The following is an 18,058-nucleotide window of genomic DNA, read 5'->3' as shown; positions in this document are numbered from 1 at the left end:
GGAATATGTATAGTGCCAACTGTTGAGAGCAAGTTCCCTGAGCACTAAGCATATAGAAAAAAATGATGAGATCTAGCATTATCCAATGGAAAAAAATTACAACATAAAGTATGAGATGGAGAGATCCATCTTTACCATATACAGGAGCTTATATTGGTGAGAAAAGTATGGTATAGTGAGATGGGAAAAGAGGCCTAGTCCAAGTCTGCCTTTCACAGAGAGATTAAGACAAGGGATCTTCTTGGAGAAAAAGGAACTGCCTAAAAGCATGTCTTTCAGGAATTAAAGAATTGTTTGGGTTTGAATATTGTCATCCTTACAGCATCGTCCCCATGTCTATTACTCTTTTATTATTTATTTATTGTGTGTACAGTGTTCTGCGGGCCAGAAGAGGGCACCAGATCTCATTACAGGGGGTTGTGAGCCACCATGTGGTTGCTGGGAATTGAACTCAGGACTTATTACTCTTTAACTTTGTAACCACAAGTAGCTGCCAGCTGACATAAGTGCTGTGAGATCAGGATGTGTCTGGTTCGATATTTAGTTAAGCCTACAAAAATGCTGAATGCTATGTCTAAAATAAAGCTATGTGGGGGTGGGGGGGTGGGAAATGCATTTGGGAAAGCATAAAGGAGAACAGTGGTGGCTTTTTATAATGATTACAATGTATTTCTTAAAATATGACACATGTCTCAAACGTGAAAAAAAATAGGAGCCAATAATAAAGCTGTTCACATAAGCATCACAGAGAAAGCTCTCTTAAGTATAAACAAAGACAGCTCAAGCTATTTTGGGTCACTTGTGCTGGGAATGTCTTTCTGTATAAATAAAATGCTGATTGGCCAGTAGCCAGGAAGGAAGTATAGTATAGATGGGAAAAAAGAGAGAGGAGAATGCTGGGAACAAGAAGGCTGAGTCAGAAGTTGCCAGCCAGACACAGAAGAAGGGAGATGTAAAGGTACCTGTAAGCCACAAGCCACGTGGCAACTTATAGATTAATATAAATGGGTTAATTTAAGATGTAAGAGCTAGTCAATAGTTAGCCTAAGCTAACAGCTGAGCAAGTTTAACTAATATGAGCTTCTGAATGGTTATTTTATAAGTGGGCTGAGGAACTGTGGGGGCCCCCGAGCAGGACTGGAGAAAACTCCAGCTACACACTTGAGTGCAATACACCTGGTGGTCAGAATTTTTCCTTGCGCTGACTCCCCTTCCCCATCTCAGGACCGGAACTCAAGCCAAGTTTGGACCCTAGCAGCTGAGAGCTTCCCATCCTGATCAGCAGGTTAGCAGGTAGAGACGGAGAAATTCAGAGCCTAGAACAGGCTTTAGGAACATCAAAGCTCAACCCCCAAGACACACCTACTAGAACAAGGTCACACCAGCTCCAACAAGGCTACACTTCCTAATCCTTCCCAAACAGTTCCGCTATCTCAGGATTAAGTGATCCTTTGAGACGCATTCTGTTTCAAATTGCTAGACCATGTATCCTCCACTTCAAATCATCAAGACATAACTTAAACCCCAGGAAGGAAAAGGAACAGGGAAAGGACATATGGACCTAACTATAGTAGAGAGGCAAAAATGAATAAAATCCTGTTTATAAAACATAGGAAGCTCATTTTCAAAGCATTCAACCTAAATAAAAGACATGCTGTTTTTTTAAATGGCTTTGTGAGCCCATAACCCTCACACTTAAAGCTGAAAAGTTATTTCATATCTTGAATTAGCTTTCTTCACTGGTATTAAGTTTATTAACAAAAGCTAATTGTTCCTAGAAAAGCACTTCATATTCTCTTCAATAAGGTTATTTAATTTTAAATTTTTCATTAATTATATTTGAGTTTAATATAATTTAAATAAAATAGTGGGTTTCATTAACCATCAAGGATTAAGAATGACCTTTCATTCAGATAAAATATAACACATTAATATTTCACATATTTATGCTCAATAACTGAATACCAAAGGTTATAGTACTGTTGTCCTATACTTACACTTTAAAAAGTAATAAGCCTCATGAATTCAGCCTTTTAAAGATCTAAACTTTGTAATCACCTTCCAAAATAAAGTAAATATTAATCTGACTTCACTGGCTTTCATTGGTGATCACATGATTTTTACAAAGCACTAGTGATTCAGAGAATATAATCTACAGAAGTTATATTACAACTATGTTAAAGACATATATTGTAAAGCTGAATCATATAAGTAATGAATATATGTAATAATATAAGCAATTTATATAAATGGAAATGTCATCAATGGTATAACAGCAAACCAAGTATTTCAACTAAAACACAACTTATGCAATCATTCTAACCTACAGCAATCATCCTTAGTATTTGTGCCAATACTTCAAGTATGTTGTATATTAACCTCTTCTGAATGATTTCTTCCCAAATATTTTTTCAAAGTTAAATATTATCCATTATAAAGATTTGGATGGCAGTTCTGGTTTTGTTAAATATGTAAAATTTTCATAAACATACCCTATATGATACATAAATAGTAAAGTTCAACTACTTTCCTTAATAATATTCCTAATCTCAAATTTTTGTCTGAAAAATTTCCATAAAATATAGAAATAGTAAAAGATATGATGAGTCAAGTAAAAACACATTAAGCTAAGGTAAACTCTACAAGTTGTGTGCTATTATTTTTATTTAAAATGTCTATAAAATGGTATCAAGTAAATGTTTTATAAAGATACTCAACATTACAAATATAGAAATGTGGTCCTGTTATATATTTTATTTCCTTGTCTATTATGTTTTAATATACTTATATATAAATAAATATACATTTATATTTTTAAATTTCTGATGCTCCCAGGGGTCAGAAGAGATCATCAGATTCTCTAGAATTGGAGTTACAAATGGTTTGGGGTCAACATTTGGGTGCTGGGAACCCAACCTGGGTCCTCTGGAACAAAAAAAAGTGTCCTTAACCACTAGCCACCTTTCTAGCCCCATCTTAGTGTCATTTTAATGTCCATCTCCATCTTTCTTGGGCACTTTCCTTATAATTATTTTTCATGGCTTACTTAAAAATATATAATGTTTTTCAAATGCTTGATTATTTTCTTATTAGTTTTATTTCTTAATAAACCAGTTTTAATTTAGCATTGGGCAAATTCTTAAACAAGGATGAAATGTAGAAAAATTCTTTAACAGAGTACTATTGAAATTGCTGCTAGCCCAGATCATTCCACCTTGAAAGTTTCTGAGCCACATAACCACAATCACCATTGTTCTCAGTACTGCTTTCTTCCACTCCCTTAGAAAGTCTCTTTATGTTCTGATTACAATACCCAACCCTTTCTAATTCAAAGTCCCAAACTCTAATTTCTCCCAATAACAACAACATAGGCAGATTCTTCATAAAAGTCCAATTTATGGTGGGGCCGTGGTGACACAGACCTTTAATTCCCAACACTTGGGAAGCAGAGGCAGGCAGATCTCTGTGAATTTGAGGCCAGCCTGGTCTACAAAGCAGATGACAGGACAGCCAGGGATATTACAGAGAGAAACCCTGTCTCAAAAAACAATAACAAAAAAAAAAAGCCCAGTTTATTGGATGTGTGTGTGTGTGTGTGTGTGTGTGTGTGTGTGTGTGTGTGTCTATATTTATTTTTATTAGGTACTTTTCCGCTGCTGTGACAAAATACCAAAAGTTTGGCAACTTATAGGATAAAGAGTTTATTTTAACTTATGCTTTTATAGGGTGAGAGTACATCTTGGCAGTGAAGCAAGGCAGCAAGCAGCAGGCCTGGTGGCTGGAGCAGGATTCTGAGAGCTCACAACTTTTATCATAGGCACAAAGCAGAGAGGGCAACCAGGAAAGAGGCAAAAAGTACCCCCAATGACATACTCCCCCCCCCCCAAGATACTGTACCAGTTAAAAATCCCCAAATAGCACAACCAACTTGGAACCAAAGATTTAAATGCCTGAGACAATAAGGGACATTTATAATTCAAACTACCATAATCTTTAAAGGTATCAACACATAGATGAGGAATGTCCTAAATCTGATAAAGCAATAGCCATGGAAGATAAATCATCGTGGTGTCACAAACACTTTGTAGAGCTGGATTATAAAAGCAGATGTCATATGTAAGAATATAAGCAATTTATGCAAATAAATGTTTGGGAGCAAGATAGATGTCTCAGTAGGTAAAGGGGCTTTCTGCAAAATATGATGACCTATATGGTAGTAAAGAACTGACTAGTGCAATTTATCATTCTAAATACACACACACACACACACACACACACACACACACACACACACACACTAATATTATACATGTGTATCTACATATACACGAAAATACATAATAATAAACATTTTGTATTGTCTTAACCTTAATGTCATTTCTAAGTTCTACTTTATAGGAACTACAAAAGTCATTTTATAACAATTTTGCAATATTATCATATTTTCTATATCTATTCTTTCTACAGGAGGTGAGTTTTATATTATCACTAACTTCAGATCACTCTATCTGTTGACTTGGTTATTTTTTTATTACTTGACACAATCTCTAAAGTGCATGCATATTTTCTGCTAAAGATCTGAAAATCATTCTAAATGCTTTATTTCCTGAAGTTTGGATTAATGCAAGTATAAGCATTAAATTTTATCACAATCAAATTAATCACTTCATCTTTCTCTGAGCAAGTAGCTTCGTGCCATTCTGTTTTCCTTGTCCCATCAACAAAACTTCATAAGCATTTTTATTTTATTTTTACCTTCAGAAACATTCACAGCTGGGAGGTGGTGATGGACAGCTTTTAATCCCAGCACTCAGGTGGCAGAGGCAGGAGGATCGCTGTGATTTCAAGGCCAGCCAGATCTACAGAGTGAGTTCCAGGGCAGCCAGACCACTTCACAGAGAAACCCTGTCTTGAAATGCTCTCCGCCCCCCACCAAAAAAAAAGAATGAAAAGAAACAAGAAACATTCACATTTCTAATCAGTGATTAAAATAAACAATATCAAGAAAAGATACATCAGTCAAAATATTTTAATTCTGTCTTAATTTTTCTTCTTAGAAAAAAATGTCTACTCTTGAGGTTTCACCTTCTATGGCTGATTTTACAAATTTCACTCCTTCTCCAATAATATTTACAGGTAGTACTTGGAGGGGGAAAGCATCAGTTTATATACAACTGTGTTTTGGAGATTTTTTTTTTCTATTTTGACTGTTGTGTGTCTTATAGCACAGTACTTTTCTTGCCTGTGAAAAACCCAAAAATTCAAAGCCTGTCACTTCTGCCTGTTCTTCCAGCTGAACTTTTCACATGGCAGCTCCCAACAAAACTTGCTAATCACACAAAAGTGACTTTATTAACATCTCACTGCATAGCTCTCACTTTTGTTTTGAGAGTATCTCAAAGAGGATTAAAGAAGGATGTCTGCAGCACAGTAATGTAGACAAGTTGCTGGAAACAAGTAATTTTATCTTTACTATGTGTAAGTGTATAGTTGTTCTGTTTGTCATATTATAAAATATGAAGTTAATTACAACGCATATTACTATAATGCACGCCTGCCATCACATGCTCAGTCTATCTGTTTCACAAGCCATAATATAACTGTTCTCAAGACTTTGGTTACTATAAAATTTCCTCATTCCATTCCTCAAATGGCTTTTTAAATTCCTCCCCACCCCCCCCATCATGAAAAATGTCAATTATTTAGTGGGATAGTAAATGTAATCAAAATAATTTCAGTTAGAATAAAGAGAAGGTTGAGAGATGCACTAATCAATGAATATAAGAATAAATCCAGTGGAGTCAGTTTAATACTTTGTAGATGAACAGTCTTATTAAATAAGAAACACAGAGCAGATTACAGAGTTAAAAGCCCAAGAGGTCAGAGCAATAGCTAAGAGCTAAAAACCTTACCTTTCACTGCCGCTGCTGTCCTCCTCAGCAAGTGCGCTACTTGCTGTATATCTGTCTTTATATAGACTTTCTGTTCTGCCTTCTCATTGGTTATAAACCCAACCACATGACCTTCTCATCACTGCCCTTCTCTACAGACCTCCAGGTCTTCTATGGTTGGTATTGGGATTGAAGGCGTGTGTCTCCATGCTGGTGGTATCCTTGAACACACAGAGATCTGTCTGTCATGTGATTGGGATTAAGGGCTGTGCTACGACTGCCAGACTTCTGCTATGGCTTGCTATTAGCTCTGACCCCCAGGCAACTTTATTTATTAACGTATGAATAAAATCACATTTCAGTGCAAATAAAATATCACCAAAATGCTTTGCCCATTTAGCAGCATAGTAAAAGCAGCCTTTTCCTTAGGGCCTGGGTCCTGTACAGCTACAGGTTCTTGGCCCTGATATTTTTGCTAGATATTGGTCCCATCTTGAGGAAGGAGCCTCAGACAAATCAGAAAGTGACTGGCTACTATCATGATGGTCATGCCACATACGTACTAGTGGTCAGGTATTCCAAGCTGGTTGTTACCATAGCTTTCAGAGATCTCAAACACAGAAGGGCTCTTAAAAAATACTCATTTGAAAATATACTATTGTAGAATCTTTATAAAATACATCCATACATGTGTGATATATTTTGCTGCTGCTGCAGTAAAACAACATTTCCAAAAGCAGCTTATGGGAGAAGGAATTTTGTGGCTTCCAGCTTGAGAGGAATAAAATTTCACATGGTAGAGAGGTATGGCAGTAAGTTGCAGGCATGCTGGCAGGAACAGAAACTGATACATCCAATCTTACATCTGAAAACATGAATAAAAAGAGAAAACTAGAATTGGGGTGAGTCTGGGAATGCTACAAAACCCAGTACTTCATCCAGTAAACCTGCACCACTTCAATAAAAAACATTGTCTCCTGGGGAATAAATATTCCATTAACTGAGCCTATAAGGGCCATTCCCATTCAAACCATCACATTATAAATATATAAAAAGAATTGAAATAAAGTAACCTTATTATCATAGTCAGTGATCTATTGCTGTAAAAGACACCATGACCTGAGACACTCTTATACAAGACAACATTTAATTGGGGCTTTCTTATAATTTCAGAGGTTTGGCATGGCTGGAGCATGGCACCACAGAGGGAGACATGATAACTGAGAGTTCTACATCTAGATCTGCATGCAGCAGAACAAGACATTGAACCTAGTGTGGGCTTTGGAAACCTCAAAGCCTACCCACCGTCTTGACAGTTCCTCCTATAATGCAGCACCTCCTAATCCCTCTCAAGGAGCACCACTCCCACACCTCCTAATCCCTCTCAAGGAGCACCACTCCCTAATGACCAAGCATTCAAATAGATGAGACTGTAAGGATCCTTCCTCTTCAACCACCACATTTAAATCTCTGCCCCCATAGGCTGCATATCAAAATGCAAAAGTGCAATCCATCTATCTTCAAAAACCGTCATAGTCTATAATAATCTCAACAGTGTTTAAAAGTCCAAAGTCTCTTCTGAGACTCATGGTAACCTCTTTGCTGCAACCCCCTGAAAAATCAAAATTAAGAACCAGATCTCATCCCTCTAACATAGAGTAGCACAGAGTGTACATTACCATTCCAAAAGGGTGGAATTGGAGCATAATGAGGCAATACTGGATCAAAACAAGACCAAAACCCAGCAGGATACACTCCAAATTCTACATTTTTATGTATAGTATCAAAAGGATCATCAGATATCCCAATCCTTTTAGCTTTGTTGACTATACACACTTACCTCTTGGGCCTCTTGTGTGCTCATCCCACATCCAGTCTCCAGCTTTCCTGGGCAGATATCCCATTGCTCAAACATCTCCAAAATCTTGGGGTCAACAATGAAATCCAGGCTTCACAGACACAGTTTCATAAAACAGCCTCTCTGTGTCTTGATGTAGAGATATCCCTGCCACTAATCTTGCCTCAGTGGCTTTCCTTAATTATGGACAGAGATTCCCAAACCCCTTTCTTATATCTTTTAATTTAAAGCCATAACCATATGGCTTAAACTGAATAGTTTTGGTGCTTGCTCTGCCTTGAACTTGATCCTATTTTTAAAATACATTCGCACCATCTTTCCGTTGTCTATGGGTTCCTTCACTGCTTAAAGATTCCTTTAATTATTTTCTATAGGTTAGAAGTTTAGCCATGTTGGGTCTTGTCCCAGGTTCCCTATTCCTTTTATCCCATTTGTCATCAGGCTTTTCTTCAATCTTTTTATCTCCTTGAACACAGGACTTGGCTCAATTGCAATTCCCGGTGCCCTCTTTCTTCTCAAACTGTAAATTTTTTCAATTTTTCCTTGTTCTGTTTACTCCTTTACAGCATAGAGCTGCATACAAGTGTCTCCTAATAACCATATTATAGTCAATATAAGGCTGTCTTGAAATCTCCTCTGCAAATGCCATGATTCCAAAAACCCTTCTATTTAGACTCAGGCAGATTTTTTAGAACAAGGGCAAAATAAAAGTCATATTCTTCACCAAAATATCACAAGAACTGTCTCTAGGCCACTTACTAATATTCCTCTATTCTAAAACTTCTTGAGGGAGGCCATCTTTATCTACATTGCTCTTAGCACCACTGTCTTCCATGCCCCTGGATGTATGACTCATTCAGCCCCACTAACGTGTTCAACTGTTTTCTTAATCAAAAGCACCAAAATCCATATTCTACCAACTAGCAGAATGGTTAGTCCCCTCATAGCAATACTGCACTTCTGGTACCACTTTCTTTCTTAGTCAGTGTTCTACTGCTGTGAAGAGACACCATGACTAAGGCAACAATTATAAAAAGAAAGCATTTAATTGAGGCTTGCTTATACTTTCAGAGGCTTAGTTCATTATCAGCATGGTGGGAGCATGGTGGTGGCACACAGGCAGACAGCTGAGAGTTTTACTGTAGGATTTTCAGGTAGCAGGAAGAGTGGGACACTGAACCTAGTGTGGGCTTTTGAAACCTCTATGCTCACCCACAGTGACACACTTCCTTCAACAAGTTCAATGCTTCTAATCCCTGTCTTTTTCAAGTAGTGCCACTGCCTAGTGACCAAGCATTTAAATACATGAGCCCATGGTGCCCATTCCTATTCAAATCACTATACTGCAACTATATTAGGTGAAAATGCATATACAAAAAACCATGGATGCTCAAATAAAAAGCCAAGGGTCATGAATAGAATGCCTATTGAGAGATGTTTGCCAGTGAGTTCCCCTAGACCTCCAAAGATGTTATTGTTGGTGTCCTTTGATAACCACCAAAATTGACATTAAGACCCTATTGCCAAAGATACCATATAATCGAGTCCTAGAACATGGAGAGATCAACCTGTTGCCTATCTTGAGGCTTCACCCCTAATAGCCAGCTTTCATAGAGTTAGAATATGCTATGCACATTACTGGAGGAAGAAAGAAAGCATTCTTAATGTTGTAGATGAATGTTCTTATAGGGCATTTTCCATGTAAAATCTGAAGTATTACCTGTTTGATTTAGTTGTTACTTCATTTCAAATCACATGAGTTGTAAAGAGAAAGTAGTAGTAGGTTTCAAATGGAATTATAGGAGTGTACATTTCAAAGACCAGAACTGTGTTCTTGAAAAATATAGTTCATGATGTTAAAATAGAGAAAACAGTGAAGGAGAATTGGATTAGAGATGAACTCAGAACTCTTCCTACTCCCTGGATATTTCTAGAAGGTGGATGATAAGTGTACAAGGTATTTACTTGAAATATACTATACATTTGGGGATGAAATACTGTCCTTTTTATGTGCCAAACATAAAAAAATAAACCTTAACTTTAGAAACAAAATAATTTTCTTTTCTCCCTGAGAGGATTAGAGCTTTGAGATCTGGCATTCGAAAACCCTAAGACTTTTCTCTTTGACCTGTAATGTAATCTTCTACACTGCAATATATGTACCAATTTAATAAGCACAAAGTAAGTAGGAAAATCTTATGTAATTTTTCGTGTTTATTTTCAAGTTATTTATCTGTGACTCTATTTATTTGCTTGAATGAGTTTATTGTCTTGATGTTAGAAGTTGTTTCTAAGTCAATGGTTCTTCTGTGATTTATAAAATCCCTTGCTGAACAAAACACTAATTTTGTTAGAAATTTCTAGAAAGGAATACAAAAGAAGTGCCTTTTCTAAGGGATCACTAGCAGATGTAAGTGTTGATATAAACACGCAAGCCTGGAAGCCACTATAAGGAGGGAGTAAGGTCTCAGAGAGTTGTGCATGAGCATCACTGGGAAATCCAAACTCCATGCTTTAAAGACACTGATATTGCCCAATGATCCCTTGATAAAAGAAAATGTCCAGCATGGAAATTATGAGAATCACTAGACCAGAAAGAGAATATTAAGCATGTTCATATAAGAAGAAATCAACATTTAGACAGTCTGTAGCATCTGGGACCTTCAAAAACTTCTAGAGGAATGAAAGCTCATACTAATAAACTAAATTGATTCTTATCCAAGTCTTAAAAAGTGAGAGGAAATTATAGGCAAAATTCAAGTATTATAGTACCTATCTCTCAAGAAGATTAACATAGACACAAATGTAAAGGAATAGATAAATAAGATCATTCAGAATAAGTACTTAACTTCTTTAAATGCATATCATGATTGTAATATCTTCCAGTATAGAAGATGATTTTGTGATCATTGTTGGCATATACATGCTCTTGTGTCTAAGTGGAGCAAAACTTTTAAAAAACATTATTTTTCCATGGTTTTTAGACCATATTAATCACTTGTTTTGAATAGGAATTATCAATTAATATGGAAACAATCAGGATCATTCCAATGAGCTCCTATTTCCTATTTAAAGTTAAATTTATCTATGACTTGCAGTATGAAATTAAAGCTCATTTCCAAATTAAAACAAAGTTGAACATTTCACTGAGGATGAAAAATGTATACTGGTGATATTAAGCACAACAAAATCCATGAACTACTATTATCTTTCTCCCTTACTTCCTTTTAATTTCTGAATGAATCCTACATGGCTTGCTGTGTAATATAAATACTTTCCTTGCTGACTCAAAACAGCAACTTCTTTTTGTTTACAAGAAATCTTGAAATTATTATAAAGCTCAACTGCTTATAGCTCTCTTTCTATTTGTATAGATGCATGCACATTCATGTTAGGTTTTAGCATAGCCAACATAACTAAGATGTATGTAGAAGTTAGTAGCTCCCTGAACCTTACCAACATGAATGTGTATTTTTTGGTATATAGTAGAAATGAGGATTTACTGGCATATAGTAGAAATGAGGATATTTATACTTTTTAAACATGTATTCCATATATTTGGCTATAAATTTTCACTGATCAAGTACAGTGCAGCTAATATGTGCTTTTTTTTTTTACCAGAACAAATAAACTTTTGACAGCACAATATGCTTACAAAATAAACACTGGACATGGATTTAAATATTAAAATTTTAATAATTATTCTCCATGTCCATGTATTAGGTTATCTATCACAATACATAGCAATATCAAAGCAACAAAACAGTCTTCATGATTTTCTCTTAAGCTTAAATTTAACACAGCTTTACTTTTCTGTTCTAGAATTTCATGAGAATAAAATTAAAGATTGTGTTCTTTATTGACTCAGATATCCTTCACTAACATTCATTTTTAAAAATCTCTACTCATTGGGTTATGAAAAATATTTATCAATTCTCATTTTTTAAAGTACTTTACCCTTCCACAAGTTACTATTAATTCAATGGTTGTAACAACAATGCATATTTTTCTAGACTCTACTTGAGTGACATAAACAGGGTCTGAAGGATCATTGAGTAGATTTATTTTCACCAATATTTATGGCAATTTAGGGTATATACATAGTAGTTTATCTTCTTGCTATATAGAATGCATGTGTAGATACCTAGTACATAGTACTAAGTAATTGATTTCCTCAGTAATGGCCAAAGATTTTCTTAAGTTTTACAGACTTCAAACACTTGGTGTGATCAGTCTTTTAAACATGAGGATCATATGTTTAAAGTTTTATTTTTCATTTCACTAATTATTGAAGACAAATCCTCTTTGTGGTTGTAACGTTTGGCACTTGAGTATTACCTTTGTGAAAACTATTTTCAACAGTCATGACTTCTAATTGCTATGTTTTGCCTAATATGAAACTTACTAAACAAAATTACAATTTACTTATATTTTGCTTAATATGAAATTTACTAAACAGAATTACAGTTTATTAATTCTTAATGTAAGGAAGCAGAATTTTTACTTACTATCAACTAAAGTTTTAAATTAAGACAATATTATGCATCCAAATGAAACCCTAGAATAGTGTTGGACTGGAACTCCACCTCAGAACCTGATATGTAACAGAGACTCATCTATTGTCCTTCCTGCCTGGGGAAAACAAAACAAAACAGAAAACAACAACAACAAAAAGCACAGGGTAAAACATTCCCAGTGAGAAGCAGAATTAGGATCAGTCTTATGTTCTCCATGAATTATCTGAGCTACATTAGGAAGGATTAGGTTTTGGGTGACCTCTGTACTCTGGATTCTTGATTTTTCTCCTTCCTCTTTCCCTTGGTACTAAAGTTAGTAGAAGGTCTTTTCTGTTGGTAACCCAACATATTAAACACTACATTTCTTTCCTGCGACCTCTCCTGACCTCTTTAAAAAGCATGTCTATTGGATTTTACTCATCTAGTCTGCCTTATATTCCCTGATGTACTGTGTTGATAAATGCAAAAATGTATGCTCTAAAATATATTACATACATTTTTGGTGTGAGGAGTTTACATAACCTTTGATGTTTCCAAGTTTAATTTTTCGGATTAAAATAATTAATGCATTTAAAACTCTATTTATCTCCCAGGGGAAAAAATAAACACATACGTCTTTTTCTATGTTGTGGTCTTATACAAAAATAATACAGACTTATTTATAGTGATCAGAAATGATGTGATTCACAACTTTGAAATTAGAGTACTATACCGGGACTGATCATTTTGACAGGTTGTTGTGGAATGTTAGTTGAAGATGTGTTACATGTGTTTATGCTGTGGAATATGGTTTAATGATACAAAGATATGTTGCATTTTTTTTGTGTTGCATTTGTTTAACTCTGTAAAGTTGTATTACTTTGCCTGTCTAAAACACCTGATGGTCTAATGAAGAGCTGACTGAACACTAGCTAGGCAGAAGAGAGAGGGTAGGCAGGGCTGACATGTAGAGAGAATAAAGAGGTGAGGGAGGATAAGGAGGAGTAAGAATAGGAGATGAGCACACCAGAGGCCAGCCACCCAACAACACAGCCAGCCATAGAGTAAGAAAGAAAGAACAAAAGAAAGAAAGAGATATAGAATAAAGAATGGTACGAGTCCAGAGGCAAAAGGTAGACAGGATAATGTAAGCTAGCAAAGCTGGCTTTAAACAAGATAAGCTAAGCCTGGGCATTTATAAGTAAGAATAAGTCTCCATGTATTTATTTGGGAGCTGGATGACAGGCCCCCCAAAAAACAAAGAGTAAAAACAAGACAAAAGCAAAAACAACTACAGTCCTTCTTTGTGCATTGTGGCTTAACTGAAAGAAATGAAATAAAAGAAAAGGAAGAGAAGGCAAAAAAAGGGAAGAGAAACAACAAAAAGACTAAATTTCTTTTATAAGGAAACAATCTTGTGCTTAACACCATTAGCCCCCTCATGAGGACACAGCCTTCACAGCCTAATCACCTCCTAGAGGGTCCATCTCTTAACACTCTACACTTGAATATTAAATTTCTAACTTACACTTTCTTTAGAAATCCATTCAAACCACAAGATTAGCCTCAAGAGATATTGGTTTTTATGCTTCCCACGGTAGTTTAATAGTATTTTCATTGAAAGTACTATCAAATGATTAGTATTTTCCAAGCTTTCATTTTAGTAAAATATGTGCTTTCTATACAGTTCATTTGAAACATTTCAGAATAGGTCCATGTATGTCTGTGCAGTTGAGTGATTACAAAAGAACGTGAATGTGATACAAAAGCAAAGAGTAGACAGAGAACAGTGCATGAGTCAAGTTCATGCCTTGGGACATGGTGTCATTAAGAATTCCTGCCAAAGCATTTTGCTAATTTTATTTAACCTTTTTAGCCACTGCAATTTTGTGTGTGGCAAGCGAGCTTTCTCATGGCAGAGGCTAGCAGGGCTGATTGTTAGTTAATTTCACAGATTGCTTTCTGAAGCTCATCTATGTCTTTGTACTTTGTAAGTCTATATTTAGAAAAATGATAATATTGTTGACTTAACTATAGCATGCAAATTTAAAATTTATGTATATACTTTTCTCTGTGTTTTAGCAGTCTTCATTTCTTTCAACTTGATTGTTTTTAATACATACAATTCTTTATCTAAAAGAAAGAAAATAAGTGTTTCTTTGACTTTTTCTTTTGTTAGCAATTGTCTCACTGATAAATCGTAGCCATAGATCTACCTCTGCTATTGTAGAAAGTGACTGCACTTTAGGGCATTTTTACCAAAATTTAAAATGATGTTCCGAGTGTACCATGTAGTTAGAGAACATAAAAAGCAGATGTATATGCAAAGAGAGGGTTCAGCTTCCCTGCAAAATTTTCATCAGTTGAATTAAAAAAAAATAAAACAAGATTATCCTCCATGGAAAAGAACAAGACTGAACCAATAAATGCAAACACACTGAAAACATGACCAACATGAACTTTAATATATGACATGTGCTGAAAGGAAATAAATGAAGGGAAATGAAATATATAAACATATCTTGAATATTAACATATCCAATTCTTTAAGAAGGAGAGCTACTCCATGCTATAAGTAGCATGAATTAACCATGATCATTTTGTCTATAGAATTCTCAGTAATACAAAAATGCAAGATGGCCACCATAGTAGGAAATTAAATCTATAATATAATTTTATGATATTTTTAATAGTGAAACGTAATTATTCCCTAAGTGAAAATGTGCCCACATTCATGGTTTGCTTTTATTTTTCCAAATATGCTGTTACCTCAATGCTGCACATTATCCTGCTTTTGTAAGAAACTATAGTCTCAATTTAAATACTGAGCTAGCAATTAAAACTCTAACATTTGGCTACTAAAATATGGCTTTTTCAATCTGAAATAATATGACACTAATGTGTATACCAAAATAAAGATATTCATTTTCCTGACACACTCTATTGTGTCTTTCCCATGACCATAAGCAAGAATAAAAATGAGATTTGTTTAATTATCTGTGGTAAAGATTTGCTTAGTTCACTAAATTTTCCTAGCACTTCCTAATATCTTCCTAAATATCATTTTTCCTTCTCCAATTTATCCAGCCATATGGAGAGGTAAGTGCCACTCAATATAAGGTATATACCTTGCTTTCTGGTATTCCTTTGTGAGGATACTTTGCAGAAAGCTTCAAAGTGTCTATCATGAGAGTAAATCATGAGCACAAAAAGCAAAGCTGTCCATGTGAGCTGGACACTGAAAAGAGTCTCAAATGTTGTTATGCTGTGTATAGCCAGCAAATTATGTACTTTTCTATTTACCCATGACCAAACACATGAGGTACAATAGACTGAGTTCCTTATGTCTCTCTGCAAAACCAAAATCCAAAGAACTTTTCCCCGATTTCTGTAAAACAATATGCTGAAAGCCAATTGCTCACCTGTACATGCAAGTGTCTATGTTGTAGGACAGGATACCAAAAAGGGTAACTGTAAATGTGTCTGACACTAGTAACATGGCTATCTGTCCTCTCCTCTAAAGAATGGTATTTTAGGCATTAAGAGATGGGAAGGAAGGCTGGCCTAGGTTTATTGGGCTAGTAGGTGAGCGAATGTGTGAGGATAGGTTAAGAGAATGACATCCCATTTGTAAATCTCCATAGAGCAGTGTACTATCAATAGCTTCAAGTCATGTTTGTTTTCTAAATATGCCGTTGTCAAACACAAGAATTATTATTGCACAACAAAACTTTTATCATATTGTCTCATGGTGATACTAAGATTTAAGTGTCATAATTACATTAATTTTCATTTTTCCAATTTGTTTCTATGTTTTTATCACATAATATACATAACTCTCAAAAAATAGAAGTTGCTGGTTTTGCTTTTGATGTTCAAAAAGCAACTGGCAAGATTACTCAACAAGTGAACACACTTAAGTAATCCTGGTTATCTAAACTCAATCTCCGGAATCTGTATATATGAAAGGAAGAACTGACTGATCCGGTGAGTTCTGTGATCTTCACTTGTGCACCATGGCATGCTTGAGTTAACATCACACAGATATACACACAAACACACACACACACACACACACACACACACACATGCACACACAAACACACACACACAAACACACACACACACACACACACACACACACACACACACACACACCACATCATACATCACACACAAAACAGGTACATCCCATCTAACAGCAAAAGAGGTATAACTTATAACCTCCTTCCAGGAGCTTCCTCCATCTAGTCAGCTCTTTCTATGAAAATATGCTTGGTATAAAAGAGGAGCAAAGTATGCATCAGTTTCTATGCAAGATTTTTTTTTTCTGGCTTTTTGCTTCTAGGTAACTAACTGGCCAATGGTTTGAGATGGATGGACTGCTGGAGAAAGCTGATGAAGTGACTATCTGAAAATAAATATGGACTTGAGATTCTATATTGGGTTGAATGGAGAACTTTTCTTATTTGCACAGCTGTCAATAAGATCTTATAGAAAGATGCAGATTAACACATTTCAAAATATTTGGCCATGAAACAAGAAGGAACAACCATTCAAAAATTGTAAGAATTTGCAAATACAGAATTGGACATATTTTGTGGGAATCATTCTAGACTGAAGATGAGCCACGTAGAAGATGGTGAGGCTCTTCCTAGTGACCCTGTCATCACATATCTGGATCGTGTTTCGTTGTAGCCCCTGTGTATCTTTCAATCTTCTCATCTCTTTATTCATACAAATGTTTATGCTGTACTCCTGGCAAGACTATTTCAAATTTCTATGTCTAGAATAAAATCTTGAAAAGAAAGTGTTACTCAAATATATTTGTTTGATTATTTGTGCTAATTCTGTGTAGATACTGCAGCTAGACTCCATGCCCACCTCTTTCAATCTATGATCTTCAGAAACTGAAAGTTATGAAAACTAGGGATTAGATTTCCCAGAATAAATTACAGATATGCTCTACAAATTCGTTTCCACTAGCTAAATTAATTCATGCAAAATTTGGAAAGCAACGATTATTTTCCTAATCTAGGAACCCCCGAGACAATAAACAAGTAATGTGTCTTCCCATCTCCTAAAACATTGATACCAGTCAATAAAACATTGCAGCTTCTTAAGTGTTACAGGCTGGGCAATGAGGAATCACTGGAGAAATCCACTAATGCTTTCTGCTAAAGCACCTGGGAGTCATTCCCAAAGATTACTGCTTGACAAGCTCACCTGATGTCCCAGAGTTCAGTGACTGCTTTTCTCTCTTCTGCTCCATGATTTGTATAATACGCATGGATCACTTTTGTCTGATTCTCACAAAACACTGGACAGCAATACACTGTGACAATATAGGACATGAGAGTAGATTATTGATGCACTTATGCTAATCAGCTCAGTGTTGCCAATATCTCTAAGAACACAGACCAAAAGACTAGGTATGGATTCCAAAGAAAATTCGGGTGTCCTTAGCAAGAAAAAGTCAATATCCTGAATCAAAAAGGAATGAACATAGTTAACAGAGTTGGATTTTTAAAATGTAAAATGTTGTTTATTGAAATTTTATGAACCATAAAAATAGTTCTAATATTATTTACCATTGAAAATCAGACTTGTAAAGAAGGAAAAACAGGTGAAAATATCTTAAGTATATAAACTGTTTGGTGTTGATAGTGGAATTAGGAAATATGCATGGAAAGCTGCTTGAGGCACTACCAATATTATAATATGCATCACGTTGCATAAAACATACCCTTTAAAAAAAGAGCAACTACAAATATTGCTAGCCTCTCTCCCTAAGGTTGTCTTTACTTCATTCT

At 35.4% G+C, this 18,058-nt stretch overlaps 1 protein-coding gene across 5 annotated transcripts in view; it reads right to left on the bottom strand.

Moving 5' to 3' along the window:
- Nucleotides 1-18,058, bottom strand: part of LOC143268146 (uncharacterized) — a 49,342-nt gene that overhangs the window by 17,633 nt on the left and 13,651 nt on the right. For 3 of the 5 annotated variants that reach the window (XR_013043807.1, XR_013043808.1, XM_076549094.1), the window contains 2 exons: nt 17,472-17,580; nt 5,681-6,756 (listed from right to left, as the gene is read on the bottom strand). Coding sequence is in view for 2 of the 5 variants with exons in the window: in XM_076549094.1 (XP_076405209.1) it covers nt 6,681-6,756; nt 17,472-17,580 (185 nt within the window). In the remaining 3 variants the exon portion in view is untranslated. Of the gene's footprint in view, nt 1-5,680; nt 6,757-17,471; nt 17,581-18,058 lie in introns of those variants that run through there. The other 2 variants (XR_013043809.1, XM_076549095.1) reach the window with 1 other exon arrangement.

This window comes from Peromyscus maniculatus, chromosome 12, assembly GCF_049852395.1.
Source record: "Peromyscus maniculatus bairdii isolate BWxNUB_F1_BW_parent chromosome 12, HU_Pman_BW_mat_3.1, whole genome shotgun sequence".
NCBI classification, from domain to species: Eukaryota; Metazoa; Chordata; class Mammalia; order Rodentia; family Cricetidae; genus Peromyscus; species Peromyscus maniculatus.
The sequence above is the reverse complement of the archived record's forward strand: the minus strand, read 5'-3'. Positions and strand labels throughout refer to the sequence as shown.